This window comes from Gopherus flavomarginatus, chromosome 6, assembly GCF_025201925.1.
Source record: "Gopherus flavomarginatus isolate rGopFla2 chromosome 6, rGopFla2.mat.asm, whole genome shotgun sequence".
NCBI classification, from domain to species: domain Eukaryota; kingdom Metazoa; phylum Chordata; order Testudines; family Testudinidae; genus Gopherus; species Gopherus flavomarginatus.
Window position 1 is genome coordinate 42,307,685 of NC_066622.1, and position 22,470 is coordinate 42,330,154.

General features: G+C 43.7%; 1 protein-coding gene across 1 annotated transcript in view; it reads right to left on the reverse strand.

Annotated features, from left to right (window-relative positions):
- Positions 1–2,249: 2,249 nt before the first annotated feature.
- SHISA5 (shisa family member 5) overlaps positions 2,250–22,470 on the reverse strand; it is a 70,885-nt gene continuing 50,664 nt past the window's right edge. Inside the window, exons 4-6 of the mRNA XM_050957918.1 lie at positions 8,622–8,737; positions 5,730–5,945; positions 2,250–2,477 (exon numbers count right to left, since the gene is read on the reverse strand). Coding sequence (XP_050813875.1) covers positions 2,398–2,477; positions 5,730–5,945; positions 8,622–8,737 — 412 coding nt within the window. The 3' untranslated portion in view covers positions 2,250–2,397. The remainder of the gene's footprint in view (positions 2,478–5,729; positions 5,946–8,621; positions 8,738–22,470) is intronic.

The window sequence follows — 22,470 nt, forward strand, 5'->3', positions numbered from 1 at the left end:
CCACTTTAAGCAGAAGAAAGGACAAAAATGAAGAGGCCACAGCTTTGTAATCACACAGAACCAAACTACTATGGAAAATCCCAGCCCCAACTCTGAGGACCTCAGGTCATCTGTGCTGAACAGCTGCCCCTTTCTGTTCTGCCTCTACCCTGGCAGCTGTCTAAGCTGGTTGCTGTGACCATCTTGGTCCCTTCTACTGTGCCTCTGCACTCCTAATTGTCCAGCCACCCACACAGGTAGAAACTACAGAAAAGGAATTATGCCAGAAAACACTTCAGAAAATAAGACACATGGGATTTTTAGGGGAACATACCACAGCAGAAACTCCTCAGCTTGTCTCCTCCTTCCTCTCCAGCTGTTCCCACACAGCTCCAAAAGTGCAGTATTTACAGTGAGGTGCTACCCCATCTTCTGGTTGCGAAGCAGGGAAGAAAATGCACCATGTAACTCAACTCCCCTTTTGTGCCTGTTTCATGGCCCCATTTAATGTTATTAGCACAAGTGCTCCCCTTGGTTCTATGTAACAAGGCAGACACAGGGTCTCCTATCAGAATACTGGACAACTGCTGAAAGATTGTGAAATTCCCTGAAGACCATCTCAAACAAAAGTTGAAAAATCCAGGCATAGACTGCCTTTCAATTTCTATTCCCACTGTCTGATACTATGTTGAAGTATGGATAAAGCTGTTTTTGAAAGTTAGTTTCAGTCTCAGCCATTCTGCAGATAGAGGCAAGATAAACAACACTATCTGTGACAAGATCATGTCTGTACAAACAAACTTGATATATATATTTTAACCTATCCCAAGTACAGGACCCAAAAACAAGCAGCTTGTCAACATCTCTAAACAAATGAAACCAGAATGAGTAATGTCATAATATTCCATCAGTTCAGCTGCATTGAAGTAATAGTTAACTGATTAGCTTCATCACTGGACAATAAAAGCCTATTTCAATTTTAGAGAAGAGTTGTTGAGGGTTTTTAAAAATCAGATTGTGCAGTGTGTCTAAAATCGTGACTAGTTTGGTAAATACAAGCTTTACAATCGAAAGTAATGCTGTGACTGGTCACAATTGCAATGGGTTATAAAAGTCAACATTTTAACACGAAACTTTTATAAGACAATTTTTTTCCCTGTACATGTGCAATTCTCCCCAACATAAGCTCCTTTGCCTCTCTGGGGCCAAATCCTGCCATCTTTACTTAGTCCAAACTCCCATTACACTCAGTGGAAATTGGGAGGATAGCCGGATTTGGTCTTTGCTGTACAGCGTGTTGAGATTTTTTCCCCCAGTATTTTTGAAGTCAATATTTCATTTTATTGGAAGAAGTATCTTCCTTATAAAGTTCCTATCTTAGCGTAAAAACACACACAGGATATCCAGGGCTTGATCTTTCTGGCAGGCACATGGGGTACATCTCCATTTCTCTTAAAATTAGCTACTGCACACGTGAGTGAGCAGGATTTAGCAGTGGGTCAGACTGCTCTTCTGCAAGTTTGAGAAGCAGTGTTTTCATCACGGGGACAATGCATGGTTCTATCAAGGTGAAATTTTTTTTGCACTATCATCAAAACGTAGTCAAAAATTGCAATGATGAAGCAAACAAATTCTCGTCCAATAGTTCTCATGCAGCTTTCTTAGGTTTTCAGCTTTTTGACATGTTTGTTTAATTGAACAGTGGAGGGTTGGTTTGTTTTTTGCCAGGGATAACAGAGAATTAAATAAAGGAAGTGAAAAGACACCTAGTGACTTGACATGTTTTTAGCTTTAAAATTGGAAAGGAATAGATCAAACCCCTGCCTGTTGGGCACAAAATAAATGCAACCAGTGTGGAAAAAAGCTATTGGAACATGTTCCACTATCCCTTTCTGAAGACAATTATATTCCAGCAAAGGAAATTTCCCTTCTAAAATCACTAAGTTAAGTGTAGCTTAATTCATTATGTTAACTTGAAAATAGGAAGATCAAATTTACTTACATTTTCTGACAATTAGGTTTATATTTTAGTAATATGCAGATGAATGCTACAGCTTTGGGTGTTTACAATTGTTTAACTTATTTCTGATCATTCTTTCTGAATACCCTTCAAATTCTTGCACAATACATATTACCATGCTTCTTATATCTGAACTATTCCCTTTTCACCCTTTTGTCACTGGAATTTGAACAAGTTCTCTTATTGTATTTGCTTGAGGTATGGAGTGAACTTCAAGTGATACACTGAGCTCAGCATGCAAAAGAAGATATTTTAAAAAGCTACTGACTTAGATTTCTCTCTTTACAGAGAGATGAGGGACTGCTGCATTTTAGGAAAATGTGCTACAGCTGTATGGTGTAAACAGCACGTTATACTTTACAAAAAAGTTATGCACAGAGGCATAATAGAAAATCCATTCAATAGATAGGCTTCTGAGGGTCCATGTAAGCAGGATTGTAGGGGGGTTGATTGACTGGGTAGGGCGCTCCAGCACCAGCTGCAAAAAACAAAACAAAACACAGGTATCATATCAATGTTCTCATTCTATACTTACTTTTCAATGATAGCTCTAGTTCCTATTGCATAAGTTACAAATTCAGCTTAGGTTGCATTTTAGTTGTGTTGGAGAATAATTTACTAGCGATAACTTGAGAAATATTCACACTCAGAACTGAGCCTGGAAGCTCTTTGGAGCAGGCTGTGTGTGTCTCCCTTTGCAGCATCGAGCACATTGTTAGGACTTAAATAATAAATCCTCCTCCTCTGTAGACTGCAGCTCATTACGGAGTGGCATGTCAAATATCAGTAAGCAGGTGCAACACTCCATTGGTTAGAGGGCAGCAGTGCACATACTGAGACAGGCAAAAGTTAATGTCATGTAGGTAAGTGAAAATAAGCCACTGGATGAGAAGATAAAGGATTGAACAATATTCCTCAGAGGGTGGAGAAACAGGATATCTTCCTGGGGAGATGCTCTCCTAATTGATGCTATTAACAATGTGTTATTTAAAAAAAGATTTTTAAGTAAAAAACTCTACTAACTTTCTACCCGAGACAAAAATATCAGCATTTTATGTAATTTAATTTTTTTCGATACTGATTTTTCTCATTGCATAACATTTTCAGCAAGTCTATTCAACTTCCTTCAGCCTCAAAAACAAGTGCTTTTCTTGGAGGAAAAAAAAAAAAAGGTAGCCTCAAATCAGACCTTTCATTTGCCTCTACAGTCTAGTCCAATCTCCTTTGAGTTTATGACTGTTTTAGCTGAGTGCTTTTCAAATTAATTTAAGTCCATGTGTTTTTTTTCCCCTACACCCCACAGTCAGCAGGAGCTTTTTTGGCTGGTGTTATATAAAGTTATGTCACAGTATGGACATTCTATTTTATCTGAAGGTGATGAGGTACATGGCAATTCTGATGTTTTCCAGAAACAGCTTCCACAGTAATGGGGTAGTTGCTGGGTAAGCCGTCTCCAGCACTCTGACTCATCCTTAATATGAACAGTTTAATTGTTCCAGGGAAACACAGCTATTGTGAGATATGATGATCATAGAGCATGACATTATCTTTTAGGTAATGTCCCCTTGCTATGATTATCCTAATTCCTTTGTTACAGCTTCCTCAAGTCCCAACTTGTGCTCAATGATGCTGCCCACTTCCTCTTATGTACAAAGCAGCACAACCATAGCATCTCAATCTTTCATCTCCACTGGAAGGACTTGTATTTTACAATCCAGTTCAAGGCTGCCTTCCTTGTTTTCAAGACCCTCCTTGGACTCTAATTCTAGTTCCCAAACCTTCTCTCCTCCTCCTACTCATCGCTCCTTCTGTTTAAATATTGGCCTCCTCTCAACTTCATTGTGAATGGTATAGAGGAATCTGCTTTTTGCTGATTCTGTCACCTGAAACATCTTATCTGTAGAGCTCTGCCCAATCAAGTCTAAGTTCCAGCACAAGTTATCTCTTCTCCTTTGTCTACACTTCCTGATGTTTTTGTTTCTGCTGTTTTTCTTGAATTATTTTATTTACTGAGCATCCTGAATTAAAAATATTGTACTTTGAAAGAATACTAAGTGTCAAGTATCAGAAGGGTAGTTAAGTTAGTCTGGATCTGTAAGAAGCGACAAAAAGTCCTGTGGCGCCTTATAGACTAACAGAAATATTGGAGCATAAGCTTCTGTGGGCGAATACCCACTTCGTCAGATGCATGTCTAAGTGTGCTTGTTTTCCATGGTACTCAGGATAGGAAAATATATCCATACTTACATAAAGTGTTTTTCCATCTAGTTGGAAGGTCCACAGATATTTTATAGAGAATTTTCAGCCAAATTGCACTTTGCAAGATGAGCATCTGTTCTCTAAACTACAAGCAAGTTGAAGCCCCATTGTAAGCCATCTGTGTAATTTTCCATTTGAAAGTGATCCTAACAGTGGTGACTGGCAAGAGACGCATATAGTACATAGAGCTATAGCTCTGGTTTACACTACAGAGTTAGGTTGACACAAGGCAGCTTACATTAACCTTTATAAAAGTGTCTACACTAAAATTTCACTCCCGCTGACATAACTCGCCTACTACACCAACTTAACTTCACCTCCATGAGAGACGCAGAGTCAATGTCAATGTAGTTAGGTTGAGACAGTGTCAGTGTAGACACAGCATTGCTTACGTTGACTGTTGCTGGCTTTCAGAAGCGATTCCACAATGCCCCACACTGACAGGTCAGTCTGTGCAAGTGCTCCCGGTGAGGACGTGCACCGCCAACACAAGGAGCAAATCGTAGACACACAGAAGCGATGTACTTACTGAAGTGGCTATATGCCGCTGCAAATTAGGTGAACTTAATTTTGTCGTGTAGACAAGCCCTTAGAATGGATTCAGATGGTACATTTTTAATTTATTTTGCTTACAAATCCCATTTGGATAAATACAAATGAACAGATAGGGTGCCTGGGCAAACAGACTGGTGGTGGTGCTCATGCGTACAGGGCCGGTGCAACCGTTTAGGCAAACTAGGTGGCCGCCTAGGGCACCTAGTGGTTGAGGGCGCCTAAAAGCCCACTCAGGCGAGGAGGTGGAGTGGAGGTGATCTGGGGCGGGGGGAGGGCCGCTCACAGTAACGGGGGGGAGGGGCAGGGAAACCGCTTCCCGCCCCAGATCACCTCCACTCTGCCTCCTCCGCTGAGCACACAGCCCCTGCTCTAATTCTCCTCCAGTTGGCACTGCATGCCTGGGAGGGGAGGAGAATTAGAGCGGTGCTGGCATGCTCAGCGGAGGAGAGCTGAGGCAGGCTCCGCGGGGAGGGTTAGCTGCCTCGGCAGACGATGTTAGCTGCTGTGGAGGGGGGCGGGGTTAACTTCTGCGGGGGGGGGGGGGGAGCTCCCTGGGCAGTGTTAGCTGCCGTGGAGGGGGGTGGGGTTAGCTGCCGCAGAGGGGGGTCTCCCCAGGCAGGGTTAGCTGCCGTGGAAGGGGGGTAGCTGCTGCGAGAGGGGGCTCCCCGGGTGGGGTTAGCTACCACGGGGGGGGGGGGGCACGCTCCTCGGGTGGGAGGGCAATGGGCAGTGTTAGCTGGGAGGGGGTGGCACAAGGTGGAAGTTTCGCGTAGGGCGCCTTGCACCGGCCCTGCATGTGTATAATTAACACAGATTTGTTACAAATGCATTTGACTTCCTAGTGTGCTTAGTGTAAGAAAGAAGAAACATGACGTTTCTCTTCAATTGTGGTTTGCTCTTTTTGCTATGGCCTTACCTGCCATTGTCTCATGGTAGGCTGGTGGTCCTGAAACTTGAGTTGGATAAGGTGGAGGATACTGTGTTGGGTAGGGTGCTGCTGGCACTCCAGGTTGTGGCTGGACTGGTACAGGATGATATCCTTGATATGGTGCCACTGGGTAACCAGGTGGTATCCCGGGCTGCTGGGGATATGGTGCATGGACCACTGTGGTGGAAGTTGTGGTCACAACAGCTATGAACATACAAAAGAAAGATGTTTACTACTGAGCGTCAAGCAGACATCCAGAAGAAGTAATGAAGATATGGAATATTTTGAAAGTTCTTTCCTGTTCCCAAGAGGGAAATCACTGTTTGATTTGTCTTTGTAATTCACACCACGTAGAAACCCCAGTTCAGAGTTCTCCAGCATATTCAGAGACTAGTACCCCCGGCCCTCACATTTAAGTCCATGACTAAACTTCCATGGGAGTAGGGCCACCATGAGCCAGGACAATGGTTAATTTACCTCCTCCTTTTACTCCACAAAGGAGCCTGAAAAAATAATCTTTGACTCTTCAGCTCATCTGAGAAGTTACTCACAATCCTCTGTAAAACAGATGATCATCATCCAATCATATGACTTTAAGGCAGAGAAGGTAACAAAGAAATTAACTAGATTCTCTTTAGGTAGATATTTTTTAACTCCCTGCGTGAGCATTGTTTTCCACTGGTTCCTATTGTACTTTATTAGACTTTTTATTTTATTTTTTTAAATCTGTTTCTTCAATGCATGCTAGCACATATTCCTCTGGGATTTGTAGCCAAGTACATGGATCATGTTTGTTACTAATTTACTGGCATAGGTTAACACTAACAACATTTGATCCTTGTTAGACAGATCTGTTACTCAGCATATTGGCTGAATAGCCGCTTATTTTCACAGCTTTTGTTACATGATATGCCAATTACTCCATTAATTAATTGTCTCCCAATTTATCTTAAAGAAGGGTACTTGACTTAATTCTCTACTGTGCCACTTACCACCCCTTTATATTGGCCTTGTAGCTTTACCATCTACTTCATAAACCCTGTGCGATGGTGTTTACAGGCCACATGCTAAAACATAGCAAGGCATGGGGCAGTACTGGGCCAGAGAGACCCTGCCCCTCAGCAGGTGCAGGGCATGGTCCAGGTGGAGGGACAGTTAAAAGGGCTCTGGGTAGTTCATGGGCAGTAGGGAAGGAGTTACAAGCTGTACCAGGAGCTGTGGGAAGCATCACCACAGTATTGGTAAGGCCACTGTGGAAACCAAGAGAGGACCTGAAGAACGGGATGTTGTCCTCACAGCAGAACTACGCTGATACTGCAAAGACTGTGACCATGCTCCAAACAGAGGACCCACAGTCTGGAAGGGAGTGACTCAGCTGAATTGCAACTTAGGATGGCATAAAGCGTGGTCTAGAACACTGTAACACCCCTTTACAGCCCTGGATCAGAACCCAGTGGAATGGGAGGGCCTGGGTCCCTCGTCTTCTACTTCCCCTCCCTTCTGTCGTGACAGAATCCTAAGGTGTATAAGAAGGGATGCATAGGAGGGAAATACCTGCCATATACAACCTGACAGAGCTCCATCTAGAATGAGCAAAGAGAGGAGAACTGTAGAGTCACCGCCTGACCACTCGGCCAGCGTGCTATGAGATTGACCTGTTACACACAGTAAAACACATTCCTCTCTATAGCCAACAGTTAAATGGCATGTTTGTTTTTTAAATTGAGCAACTACAACCATTTTGTTTCCTGTTTTATCTTCCTCCCCACTTCAGAAGCATGGATACCACGTGAGACCTCTTCAAGCATAGGATTTGGTCCACCATACCTACTTTTAGTCCACTTTATCCTCATACCCTGCAAACATTCAAGTTTTTGATAAGCAAAATCTTGGGCTAAAATCTTGCGCTGGAATCAGGTAACAATTTTAAAGTGGTCTTGTTAATGTAGTTAAGATTTTAAAGTGGTCTTGTTAATGTAGTTAAAACTAAATATAAAATAGATTTGTAATTAAAATGTTCCCTTGTCTAGGTGGTCAACAATACCAGTAGTTTGAGACACATTGGTCCAAGTGTGGGTTTCTTCTTTTAATAGATAAAATAGATGTATTTAAAATAGATTTTCAATATAAATACGGACATTCCAAACATTCTTTTGACTTCATGCCATTCTAGTTTTTAAAAGTTTAGGTTCTGGAAAATTATTAAAATAATTCCCATTTCAAACTGGATTCTAGTGGGATGTCTAGATAGAAAATTAGGAGTTACGACTTATAAAGTGGTATAGTACACTTTGAGTCACAGTCAACACAACACAGCTTGTCCATTAACAAAAATTTCCTGTTTTAATTGACCTAATATGGCTAGCTCAGGAAATGATTTAGATAATCTGTTCTTCAGTGATAATCCAAAAGACAGATCATCAATATTCCATGTTTTAAGGTAGCATGAGATGGAGAGGAAGAAGTTCTCATTCTCTGAAGATACGTTTAATCTCCTGGCACTGATGACCTTTCAGTAATTGCAACCACAGTTACTGTTGCACTGTTTGGACCTTGGTATACTTCCCATGGCCACTCTCTTGCGAAGACTGCCATAGGGAGGAATTTTTAAAGGAATCAATTATTCCATCTTTTGCTCATTAAAGAAAAAACATTTGAAAACAGGGAAAGACAATTATGTCCAAAAATATTCAGAGATTCCTATAACTACATCAGAGTTTGAAGTGTCTCAGAATGCTTACCTCTGGTATTCTGCGGGATGGTGTGTGGGAAAGACGGGGAGGGGAGGAGTTGTACTAGTTTGACAATGATGCTATTTACTAAAAACAAAACTTCACTGAAAAGAGATAAAAGTTAACAAAAATGTAAACAAATACTCACGCCGTTGCCTCCGACACATTTTATACAAGCAGCAGCATGAACAGGTGAAGCACAGAATGACAGTGACTACGAACACCACGAAGAGGGTGACCCCTATAGCAACAAAGGTCCCAAAACTGAAAAAGAAGAGGCACTTGAAAGTCACTCTGGTTTTTGTGCAGCTTTGTTACCACACCCCTACAATAACATTCTTAAGTGTTTTTGCATAGCTAAGGAGTCTGTGTGTCGTTCCAGTTCTATTTTTATTACCATTTATTGTTCACTATCACATATTTGAACAGTAAACAGCTTTTTAAGGGTCCAGGCCTGAGTGAACTCAAATCTATTGAAAGACAATGCAAGCAGGAAGCTGCTCAGCACCTCCTAGGAAGCATTAAATGTTTTGCGTGATTGAACCCTAACATGGATAGTTTAATCTTTTCTATTGTGATGTGGTTGTGAGTGTGTGTACGCTTTCAAGACTAGAGATATAAAGCTTCAAACTCATTTTAGTCACATTTTGTAATTTTGGACACTGGTTCTCAAATGTTCAGAAGCGCAAGACCACTTTTTTCATTAATAAAATTGTGGATTCCGCATTAAATATGGAATGCTTGAATCGTGAGAATCCAGGTGTTCTGTTTGTTTTTTCCAAGCCTTCTCCCACTCCGAAGTCTTCACAGACCTCTTGGTGATTGCAGACAATGGTCTTAGACCCTGTGTTTTGCAGGTCTTGCCAGATCGGGATCTTGTGCAGTTTGGATGCAACCTGAAGTTATTACACTATCCAACTACACTCAGTAGTTTGCATTAGAAGATCTGGTCTTAGTGCAATTTCTGAGAGACAGGAATACTCATCACAGATAGCACCCTTGTTGGCAGTCTCAACATAGGCAAACGAAGGATTGCTTTGGCATTTTCTTTTTTTCAGTAGTACCAAACCAAGGAGACAATACATGGTGTCTCAGAAGTCTTTTTTATTACCCCTGATTATTTACCTTTTCAGTCTAGAGAGTTAGATACTTAGTGGATGTCTCCCATTTTCTGCAGACCTTTTTACTGCCATGCCAGATCATCAAGCTTTTCTGAAAGATCATTGTTTAGACATCCTACGTAGTCTTCTTTACTGATACATAAATCACAATGCCTGGGTTGTTCAAGCAAAGGCTTTTTATGCTTTAATTATAAAGTAGCTCAAATGTATGCATTTAGCCAATCTGCTATTGTTTTCTGTGATTTGAAATCTAATGAAGCACTTCTTCCATTCAGTCTATTCTGTGGATTTAAACAGAAAATCTTGTGGACAGTTAAATTTGGCATTTATATTTCTTCTTTATGCTTGCTCAAAATGAATGAAATTTTGGCACAATCATTCAACAATGGTAAAAAACAATCACAGGAAATCACTTTCTTTTAACAATGAACTTTAATAAGGAACACAAGATTATGTTTAGAATTATCCTGCCCTCTGCTTCATTGCTGAGCTTCTGCCTAAAGTATTTCCCAGACTTCTTCCTGTCTTGTTTTCTGTCATAGTTTTAAATAAAACGTATGTATGCCTACAACCATTTTCACATTGGCAACTGCATAGCTATCAGATGGTGATTAGTTTTCACTACTGACAACCCAGGCAAATTGAATGACTGACCTGAATTTGAGAGGCTCTGTGCTCCTATTGCCAATTCCTGAGGCCTCATGTCTCAGTTTTCCAGTATCCTGATAGGCTGGCAGCCAATAAACATTAGTGAAATTAGAAGTAAAGGCTCTGTACTGTTATTTATTAAGTGAATGGCCAGTGCAAATTAAGACTGGGCCACACAGACCCATTACAACAGTGGTCTCCAACCTTTTCGTCTGGCAGGCGCCAGACTAAGGACCGTGGCGGCGGTGGAGCACCCGGCGAAATGTCGCCGACTTTCTGAGGCATTTCAGCGGTGACGCCTCTCAATGATGTCACTTGTCGGCGGCAAGTGGCGTATTGAGAGGCGTCGCCGCCAAAACGCTGCAGAAACTAGGCGGCATTTCAGCAGATGCTCCACCGCCAGCCAGGACGTGGGAACATTTAGATGCGCCCATGGGCACCGCGTTGGGGACCCCTGCATTACAAGGTACTTTAAGCACATACTCAAAGGAACAAGAGGGAAAGGAGGCAAGTGCACAAAGATTCATATATGAGAATAATTTTGTTTGTACACATACAGAAGCAGTCACAAATCACAGCACAAGAAAATTTAAGTACTTCACGTATGGTCTTGCTACATGCTTTGTGTTTTTAAGAAACTAACTTATTTTAAAATAAAGATATTTCTGGCTCTTATTTTACAGATTGACTTGACTGACGAAATTATGCCCTGGTGTCTAGTTGTCCTCTTTGCTTATATGACTTACAATGGCCTCTCTTACCAGTATTGTGATATAGAAATAACTTACAGTTCAGCTGCATTGCCCACCAAACCGTCATATTATAGTACTTAAACTAAGGCCTGGTCTTCACTGATAAAAAAGGGGGTGTGTTTTTTACCTCAGGGTAACTAACATGAATAAACCACAGTAAAGACCAGACACTTCAGTTTTATCATAAGGTAAAGCGCTCCATATTTCCTCCACAGGTTGATCTCAACAAGTTGATCTCATGGTAAAACTGAAGTGGCTAGGTCTTCACAGTGTTTGTACCTCATGATAGCTCATCTGTATTGGTTACCATGAAGTTAAAAAAAAACAACACACACATGAAAAGCACACCTTTTTAGTGTTGAAGACAAGGCCTAAAAGTTGCAGTCTGTCCGTGATTGTCACCAATATCTTGATTCCTTTTTATATGCTTATTCTTGTACTGAACTTAACATTGTAGTATCTCAGACCAATCCAAGGAGGAAAAAAAAGTGACTAACTCTTATACGGTTGCTTCTCTTAACTGTAAAAGGAAATTACATTTGTTTTTATAAAACACTGGTTTGCTATGTGCTGCTGTTTGTGACGACTAAGTTGAAGTTAGTTTCCTTGATCGACTAGCCAGTTCACAAAGTTCTATTGCCAAATAACTAGGTAATAAACATTTTGTCCATTTTTTTGACAGACTGCTAGCTGTAGCATCTTGGTCATTTAGGTAACTGCATAACAGAAGGTGCGCTAATAATAATCAGCCAAACAACAACACAGGACTTAAGCTATTTCTGTCAAAGTGTTTTGTTGGGAGCAACTCTTTTCCCCATATTAAGTAGGATCACTTTTCTCAGTGTTATCAAGCCTTTGGTAGACATTCCAGACAGAAGTCATGCATACAAAACACTGAAAAAAAAATTATGTATTCAAACATTTTGGGACTCCTAGAAACCACCTTCAAACCATTCCCCACACAAAGGGCCAGTTTCCTCCAAAAACACAACTATCATCACCAACCTCCCTCAGATTAACAGTCTTGCCACTGTGGATATCACCTGCCTATACACCAACAACCTTCACAATGACAGCATCACTGCCTGCCTTAAATATCTACAAGACAATGGACAACACTCAGACATCCACCTGAAATACATTGCCAAACTCATCCAATTCATCCTCACCCATAATTTTACATTCAACAAACATTTGTCCAAACCCTGGGAAAAGCCATCAGCACTAGAACGGCTCCCCAATATGCCAGCCTCTTCATGGATCTCTTGACGAATAACTATTTAACAAAAATGCATCACAAACCCAATGTCATACCGGAGATATGTTGATATTTTCATCAATTGGACAGCCAACCTAAACTCCTTAGCAGTTTTCCACCACAACTTCAACAACTACCACTCAACCATTAAATTCTCTCTAGAACACTGCTACACTAGCATCAACTTCCTGGACACCACAATCAGCTTCAATAATGGAACCTTACATGTACTTTCACAAAGCCAGCAACAACCCCAGACACACAAAGAAATATCACCTATAGCCAGGTACACAGAAAAGAAGCTCTAGGATATACACCTTAACACACCTAAAACTGCCTTCACCAAAGAAGGATACTCCACCAGAGTAGAGACTGGAATGGAACACCCAAATATTCAGAGAACATGTTTCAATACAGAAAAACAAAAACCTGATCACACCTCCCTAGTTGTCACCTACCACCCCACTTTGCAACCCATATGGGGTATCATTAAACAGTGATGACCCATACTCAATGGGGACCACACCCTGAAAGAGATCTTTCCCATACCCCCCCTCCACTGGCCTTTGAACAACCCCCCAATCTTGCCATGCTCATCATCAGAAGCAAGCTCCCCACAGTTCAGGGCCCACCAAATCAAAGTGGCACCAGACCTTGCCAGAACATCAGAGGCAAAACCTGCAGACACCTCTCCATCGCTATGATAATCAATACATTTCACAATACACCTTTCAAGATCCATTGGTCCTACATATGCCCATCACAAAGTGTGGTATACCCAGGGCCAGTGCAAGTATATTTTGCACCCTAGGCGAAACTTCCACCTTGTGCTCCCCACCCCCCCGTAACATCGGTTCATTGAGGGGCAAATCTCAGCAAGTCTTTATAGACCCCAGGGGCCAGCCTGCCCAGGGGCTGCTCCTCAAACCAGGTTCCCCCCTCTCCGCCCCCTGAACTCCCCTGGAGGGAGCACAGCCCCCACATGAGCCCTCTCCACCCCGGCAGCCCCCTCCCCGAGTCCACTCACTGGCTTTACCAGACTTGGGCTGCTGCAGCAGCTCGTCAGGGAGGAACTGCCTTCTGGGGGCTCCTGCAGCGGATGCATGTGGGCAGAGGCCCCCGTGCGCCCCCCCTCTGGCTCCCCCCTCACCACGCTCAGGCTCTGTGGCTCCCAGGAGCGTGAGCTGCTGCTGCTGCCCCTCCTGGAGCAGGCTCAGGGCCCTGCACCCGGCAACGGCTCACTGGGAGCCGCAGAGCCCGAGCATGGAGAGGGGGGAGCTGGGGGGTGCCTGGGGGCCTCTGCCCGCATGCATCTGCTGCAATCTGCAGGAGCCCCCCAGGGGGGCACCAAGCCATAGCCTGGGCAGGAGGGGCAGGGGGCACGGCTGCTCCCCCCTAGCGGCGCTGCTGCCTTTGCAGGGCTCCTGCCACCCTGCGCTGCGCCAGCTCCTCCATGGCTAGGGCTCTTTGCCCCGGCTCTCCCGTGCCTCTGAAAGGCGGCTCCTCCCTGGAAAGCCAGTGCACCACTTTTTCGCGCCCCCAGGGCCGTCCTTAGGATTTACGGGGCCCTATGTAGTAGTATTAAACTGGTGCCCCTATGCCCAACGGCAGCCTGAGCTTGCAGCCTGGTGGGGGCAGGGGTGGAGGGACAAGGCAGAAAGAATAGCAAGACGCCCAGCCCGCCTCATGGTGGCAGAGAGTCACAGTTCCCTGCAGAGACCCCTGTACCCTCTTCCTCATGCAGAATGGACATGCAGAAGGTACCTAATTAAAAGCACTAAACTTGGGAATAAAAAATGTCAGTCACAGGTTTTTTGATATGCCCTGAAGTTTGTCAGACATTTATTTGCAAAAACTTTGTAGCAAGGGCGAGTCAGCTCTCTTGCTGAATACAACATTTAATATTATGGAATACATGATGCAGCTCTTCTCTGTTTTACATTTTCTTAATCAGTATTTCTAAGCTAATTTTATATTTTAAATGTGCTCTTAAGCCTTCATAAAGTAATCGTTCCAGATTACTACATATTTAACTCACTTAAATAGACACTATGTTAAATTCATTAGTCACAGAGGTTTAGGCCTGGTCTACACTACGCGTTTATACCAAATTTAGCAGCGTTAAACCGATTTAAACCTGCACCCGTCCACACAACGAAGCCCTTTATATCGATATAAAGGGCTCTTAAAATCGATTTCTGTACTCCTCCCCGAAGAGGGAAGTAGCGCTCAAATCGGTATTGTCATGTCGGATTAGGGTTAGTGTGGCTGCAATTCGATGGTATTGGCCTCCAGGCGGTATCCCACAATGCACCATTGTGACCGCTCTGGAAAGCCATCTGAACTCAGATGCACTGGCCTGGTAGAAAGGAAAAGCCCGCGAACTTTTGAATTTCATTTCCTGTTTGGCCAGGTGACCAAGCAGAGCTCATCAGCACAGGTAACAATGCAGTCTCCGGAGAATCGAAAAAGAGCTCCAGCATGGACTCCACAGGAGGTACTGGATCTGATCGCTGTATGGGGAGAGGATTCCGTGCTAACAGAACTCCGTTCCAAAAGACGAAATGAAAAGACATTTGGAAAAATGTCCAAGACCATGATGCAGAGAGGCCACACCAGGGACTCAGTACAGTGCCGTGTGAAAGTTAAGGAGCTCAGACAAGCCTACCAGAAAACCAAAGCAGCAAACGGAAGGTCCGGGGCAGGGCCGAAAACATGCCGCTTCTACACTGAGCTGCATGCAATTCTGAGGGGTCCACCACCACTACCCCACCCCTGTCTGTGGATTCAGAGGTGGGGGTAATCTTAGCCATGCCTGAGGATTCTGCAGATGGGGAAGATGAGGATGACGATGAGGAGGAAGAGTTTGCAGAGAGCACATAGCACTCCCTTCTCCCCAACAGCCAGGAGCTTTTTCTCATCTGACGGAATTATCCTCCCAGCCCTCCCAAGCCACTATCCCAGACAATGAAGCTGCAGAAGGGACCTCTGGTGAGTGTACCTTTATAAATATAAAACATAGTTTAAAAGCGTTTTTTAATGATTAATTTGCCCTGAGGACTTGGGATGCATTTGCAGCCAGTACAGTTACTGGAAAAGTCTGTTAACATGTCTGGGGATGGAGCGGAAATCCTCCAGGGACATCTCCATGAAGCTCTCCTAGAGGTACTCCAAAAGCCTTTGCAGAAGGTTTCTGGGCAGGGCAGCCTTATTCTGTCCTCCATGGTAGGACCCTTGACCACACCATGCATGTAGCAAATAATCTGGTATCATTGCATAACGAAGCCTAGCTGCGTATGGTCCCAGTGTCTGCTGGCATTCATGCAACATTCGTTCTTTATCTTGCTGTGTTATCCTCAGGAGAGTGATATTGTTCATGTTAACCTTGTTGAAACTCAGAAATTTAATTAAGGGGACAGAGATGGCCATTCCTACTGGGCTGTTTGCCTGTGGCTTAAAAGAAACCCTTCCCTGCAGGTAGCCAAGCACGGGGAAGGGCGGCAGTGATTGGCACTGAGCTTTTTCGCGTTTGGCTAGCAGGGATCTTCCCTGCTACCAGTCATGTGGTGCGGGGTGTGTGTGTGTGTTTAGCTGTGATCTTCCATGATACCAGCCACGTGGTAGGGGGAGGGGTAAAGCAATCATCCCAGAGAATTGGATGGGGGTGGGTGGTTTCTGCTGCTGCACATTAACAGGAAAGAAGCAGCACTCAACAGGCTTTGCTTGCTATTTGGGAAAGGAGGGCACTGGGTATATGAAGGCTGCAGAAGATGAAAGACAATGGCTTACCATGGCGGCATGCAAGCCGAATTCTGCTGTCCAGACCCGTGTCTGTGAGATCTCTAACACCAAAGCCACAGGCACTCAATATTAAGATGCAAAATGCGACCTTATAGTGAAATCACATGTGCTACGTAAGGTGAATAGTGTTGTTCACCGTGAAAGAGTATAACCATTGTTCTGTAAAATGCATCTTTTTAAATACTTCTCTCCCTTTTTTCCCTCCGTCATGTAGCTGCAAATTATTCAAGCCTCCCTACTCTGTCCCAAAGGCTATCTCAGATAAGGCAGCAGAAAAAAAAGACGTGAGATGAAATGTTCTTGAAAATCATGGAAGTAACCCGCAATGAAAGAGCTCATCTGAATGAGTGGAAGGACGTGGTATCAAAGTACAGGAAAGATGCCAGTGACCATGAGGACAGGAGGGACGAACGTGAGGACAGGAGGGACGAACGTGAGGACAGGAGGGACGAACGTGAGGACAGGAGGGACGCTTGAGATGAGAGGTGGCGGCAGGAGGATCAGCGGTGGCAGGATGCAAAGCTGGGGCTGCTGCGTGATCAAACTGACATGCTCTGGCGTACAGTGGAGCTTCAGGAACAGCAGCAGGATCTTAGAGTGCTGCTGCAGCTCCTGTATAACCACCCTCCCCCCTCACCATGTTCCTTAGCCTCCTCACCCACCAGATGAGTAAGAACGAATGGGGGAAGGCTCTGTGCATCCGCTCACTCCACCCCAGTGGACAGCCCAAACCAAAAGGCTGCCATTATTATGAAATTTTTTTAGTGGCCTTTTCCTTCCCTCCTATCCTCCTCCCAAACCCCACCCGGGCTACCTTGTCAGTTCTCTCCCTCTTTTTATAATTAATTAATAAAGAATACATGATTTTTAAACGAGAGTGACTTTATTTCCTTAGAAAGCAAGCTGTGTTCGAGGGGGGGCGGCGGCTTACAGGGAATGAGTCAATCAAGGGGTGGTGGGTTTCATCAAGGAGAGACAAACACAGTCACACCATACCCTGGCCAGTGATGAATCTGGTTTTCAAAGCTTCTCTAATGTGCACTGCTTCCTGGTGTGCTCTTCTAATTGCCCTGGTGTCTGGCTGCGCGTAATCAGCGGCCAGGTGTTTTGCCTCAGCCTCCCACCCTGCCATAAAGGTCTCCCCCTTACTCTCTCAGAGATTGTGGAGCACACAGCAAGCAGCAACAACAATGGGGACATTGGTTTGGCTGAGGTCTGACCGAGTCAGTAATGTACGCCAGCGCGCCTTTAAAAGGCCAAATGCACATTTTACCACCATTCTGCACTTGCTCAGCCTGTAGTTGAACAGCTTCTGACTACTGTCCAGACTGTCTGTGTATGGCTTCATGAGCCATGGCATCAAGGGGTAGGCTGGGTCACCCAGAACAACTACAGGCATTTCAACATCCTCAACTGTTATTTTCTGGTCTGGGAAGTAATTGCCTTGCTGCAGCCGTTTAAACAGAGTAGCGTTCCTGAAGATGCAAGCGTCATGAACCCTTCCCGGCCATCCCATGTGGATGTTAGTGAAACCTCTCTTGTGATCCACCAGTGCTTGCAGCATCATTGAAAAGTACCCCTTGTGGTTTATGTACTGGCTGCCCTGGTGCTTCGGTGCCAAGGTAGGGATATGGGTTCCATCTATCGCCCCACCACAGTTATGGAATCCCATTGCAGCAACGCCATCCACTATGACCTGCACACTTCCCAGAGTAACAACCTTTCGTAGCAGCAGCTTAATGATTGCTTTGGCTACTTGCATCACAGGAGCCCCCACAGTAGATTTTCCCACTCAAAATTGATTCCCGACTGACTGGTAGCTGTCTGGCGTTGCAAGCTTCCAGAGGGCTATTGCCACTCGCTTCTCAACTGGGAGGACTGCTCTCATCTTGGTATTCTGGCATTTCAGGGCAGTGGAAAGCAAGTCACAAAGTTCTATGGAAGTGCCCTTATGCATGTGAAAGTTTCGCAGCCACTGGGAATTGTCCCACACCTGTAACACTATGCGGTTCCACTAGTCTGTGCTTGTTTCCCGGGCCCAAAATCGGCGTTCCATGGCTAGAACTTGCCCCATTACCAGCAGGATCTCCAACGTACCAGGGCCCGCCGTTTGAGAGAATTCTGTCTCCATGTCCTCATCACTCTCGTCGCTGCTCTGCCGTAGCTACCTCCTTTTCACCTGGCTTTGCAGGTCCTAGTTCAGCATAGACTGCACGAGAATGCGTGAGGTCTTTAAAACGTCCATGATTGCTGTCTTGAGCTCAGCAGGGTCCATGCTTGCCGTGGTATGGCGTCTGCACAGTTCACGCAGGAAAAAAGGTGAGAAACAGTTGTCTGCTGCTGCTTTCACGGAGGGAGGGGTGAGGCTGTACCCAGAAGGAACAGCGACAATGTTTTTTGCCCCATCAGGCACTGGGATCTCAACCCAGAATTCCAATGGGCGGGGGAGACTGCGGGAACTATGGGATAGCTACCCACAGTGCTCCAGAAATCGATGCTAGTCTCGGTACATGGACACACACCGCCAAATTACTGTGATTAGGGTGGCTGCGTGCACTTAACTTTATATAATCTGTTTTAAAAAACCAGTTTCTGTAAAATCGGAATAATCCCGTAGTGTAGACATACCCTTAGTGTGTTCATAATAATGTTCATTGCTTTTAGAAAAAGGGAACACTAATTTACTTTGTATGATCTCCATAACAATACACATGTTTATGAAATTTCATCAATTTTAAAAAATATGTTTCCAAAGATTTTAGGCATAACAAAGGATTTTATATCTTACTAAGGTACTGATTTTGCTTAAAACTAGTTTATCAGATAGTCAGAAGTAAAGAAAGGGAAACTCTTTGTCCAGCTATTTGGAAGCAAAGGGTTGTTGCTTCCTTCAATAGGCAGGAGAAGGGGGGGTGTGAAGGGAGAAATGGATGGACAGAATGGACAGGAAGACTTTTGAAGTAAGTTTTTTTTTTAACTATAGTAATTAAAATGTGCATTTTAGATAAGGGTGGTCTTTTGAAGAATTTATTTAAAAAAACATGTGTCTGAAGATCCAAGTATTTAAGGCTAAATATGATTGTGCATCTAAAAATCTATGCAAGGATTTTTTAGAGATGTGATTTTATAATCTTCACCAACTCACTAATGAAATATTTTTAAAGCAAATTTTAAACTAAGGTCCTGTAGACTGACATGATCTGAGTCAACAGTCATGCACAACTGTTTTTGTCAGTACATTCAGAAACTGACAGTGGATACCTGGGGGTTGGTAAATGCCTGTTAAATGTCTTCATTACCCCTTGAATGGCTCTTTAACAGTTTCAGTGTTGTGCTATTAGGTCTGGCAGGCTGGAGATTTTTTTCTCTTTAAACTACTAGATCCTCTTCCCAGGAAGCGTCAGAACAGGGATAGGAAAACCAGAAGGGTAGACACTAAGACCCAGCGGTGCCCCAAATTTTCAGATGCCCTACACAGCAGCCTATGCCTAAGGACGGCCCTAGGCGCCCCCAACCACTTGCTGCCCTAGGCGACTGCCTAGTTCACCTAGTGGTTGCCCCAGTAACAACTATGTGGAGGAATACAATACACCCATTACACTCTCAAATGAACTCACACAGAAAAACGACAAAAGACAACACTATATCACCTGCAGGCAAACACATTTCACAAAGTGATCACTCTTTCTGACCTCTCAGTCCTCATCCTCAATGGAAACCTGCACAATGCCTCGAGACTGGAAGCTTAAATTCATAACTTTACTAAATACTACAAATCATGGACACAAAGACACTGGATTTACAATTCATTACAACAATCAATAACCCATGAACACTCCTTTGTCCTATAACTGCAGAGGTGTTAACTACCTCCTTAAAAAGTCTCTTGCAATATGTGTTACCTCTTTAAGCTAAACAATCTGTTCCAACTTGTATTGAGCTGTGACACTGAATAGCTTTCCCAGACCTGAAGAAAAGTTCTGCGCAAGCTAGAAAGCTTGTCTTTTTCACCAACAGAAGTTGCCTCACCCACCTTGTCTCCCTAAATTCTCCAAAAAGTACTTAAAGATATTAGCAAACATGCAGCAACAGCTATGTTCTAATCTCACAATATAAACATGATCTTACATATATTCTCTTGTGGTGCTCATACATTCAATCTTTTCCAACATTGCTGAGTGATATATCTTTCTAATATCTTTCAATCAACAATGCAGAGATACAAGCCTGAATGTTAGTGCCTGAGTGTTAGTGCTGTACTATCATGCTTCAGACAGAGGCTTGCAAAGAACAAGAACTGATTCACTTCGATGAAAAATGACGTGGATGTTTTTCCTCTGCAAATAAAATTGCTCTGATATGCCCTACACTGCAAAATCTTAGACAGATAGCATGGTACAAGGTCTTTTCCAGTTTGCTAAGCGGAAGCAGCACAGCAGCAAGAAGCAAAAGCAACTCACTGACTTTTTAAAGAAAAACTAGACTAGTTTATTGTAATGTCTACTTTAAATCTCTAATAAAGCAACATTTTTTTCTCGTTTATTGTTTCCTTCAAGTAGGAATTTATTTTCTAAGGTTTTCTATACTACATGGATGTGACATTTACTGTATACAGTAATTTCATTTTAACACAGTCCCCACTGTAACGTAGTACTTGGCATGGATCCCAAATCCTGTGTTCTAGTGAGGGTCTGGTGTATATGTTACATGTGAAGTCTGTTTCTTGAGGGGTACATGTAGAATATATGCCAACTTTCTCGTACAGTTTAAAGCTTAAGTGTAGACTTATCTGCCAGTCAAGCATTTTTGTCATTTCAATCACAAAAGCAACTAATATTTATTTGCATTAGAGATTCTAAATTCATTGTGGGAATCTTGTGTTTCTCACCCACTTTCTTCTCTATTCTTTGTGTGCACCACATACTCTCGCCAACAGGTAAGACACTTGAATGGGAGTTAGGAAACCCAAAGCTCTGCCAACAACCTGGTACATGACATAGACAGAGAGATGAAGTTACTTGCCAGTATCCCCATGCATAAAGCTGGGTTAATACTTAATTCCCATTATAAAGCACTGTGTTACCTATGGATGGCAAGTAGTAACTATTTTTACTATTCTGAAATTCCTACACTGTCAGAAACAGCAACAGAGTGGAAGTGACTGATGTTCCTGATGAATCCTCCCAGAGAGTGTTGTCAGTCAATGAGCAGAAGCACAAACAAAATCATTTACTGATGCTGGAAGAGGTTTGCCATGTGGCAAAGGAAGAGAAGGAACTCAGAGGGGAGGCTAGCATTTTTTACACGTCTATTGCTCACCAAACGGTGTGAATTTCAGTAGTGGTACATTGCAAAGGAAACCATGTTCTGCAGGAGAAGCAGTGAAGGCCTCTGTGATGGGTTCGGTCATAGAGACTCTCTTGGGACTGTCACCTGATATGCTGAAACTACCTCTGAGCCTGTTTTTCCTGATGGGTTGGGGCTCCAGAACTCTGCCTTGTTGAGCCAGACAGCGCTAGTCTGCTGCAACACAGACCCAGGTCTGAACCACGCCCCCAAAGCTCCAGGCTTTAACCGAAAACCACACAGCACGTATTCCTATCTCCAGCACCCAGACACCCAGCTCCCAATGGATTCTAAACCCCAAATAAATCCATTTTACTTTGTATAAAACTTATACAAAGTAAACTCAAATTGTCCACCCTCTGTAACACTGATAGAGAGATATGCACAGCTGTCTGCTCCCCCAGGTATTAATCACTTACTCCAGGTTAATAAACAAAAGTCGTTTAAATCCTAAAAAGTAGGATTTCAGTGGTTTCAAGTAATAACAGACAGAACAAAATAAATTACCAAGCAAAATAAAACAAAAAACACACAAGTCTAAGCCTAATACATTAAGAAACTGAATACAGATAGTGGAGAGGCAGCTTCATGCGCTGCCACTGCCCCTGCTCCCAGGACTGTCTCCGCAGCTCCCACTGGCCATCAACCAGCCAACAGGAGCTGTGGTGGCACCACTTGTGGACGCGGGCTTTGCACAAAGACACTCTGTCCCCCTCTCCCCAGGGGTGTGCAGAGACGCGCCAGCAGCCGGTTGGTGTGGGGCCATGGCATGAAGGCAGGCAGCCTGCTTGAGCCCTGCTGTGCCTCCCGACCGGAGCCTACACCTCACACCCCCTTCTGCACCAGGTCAGAATCCAATCCTGCACCAAACTCCCTCACAGAGCCCACACCCCTTCTTGCACCTCAACATTCTGCCCCAGTCTAGAGCCCCCTCTTGCACCCAAACTCCACCCCAGAAAGAAAATAATATAACAGCTGTTCTAAGGTAAGAAGCAGCCTATTTTGAATTAACTTAACTATATTCTATATGTTTTAAGACTGAAATGTAACCACAGAATGGCTTTATGTTAA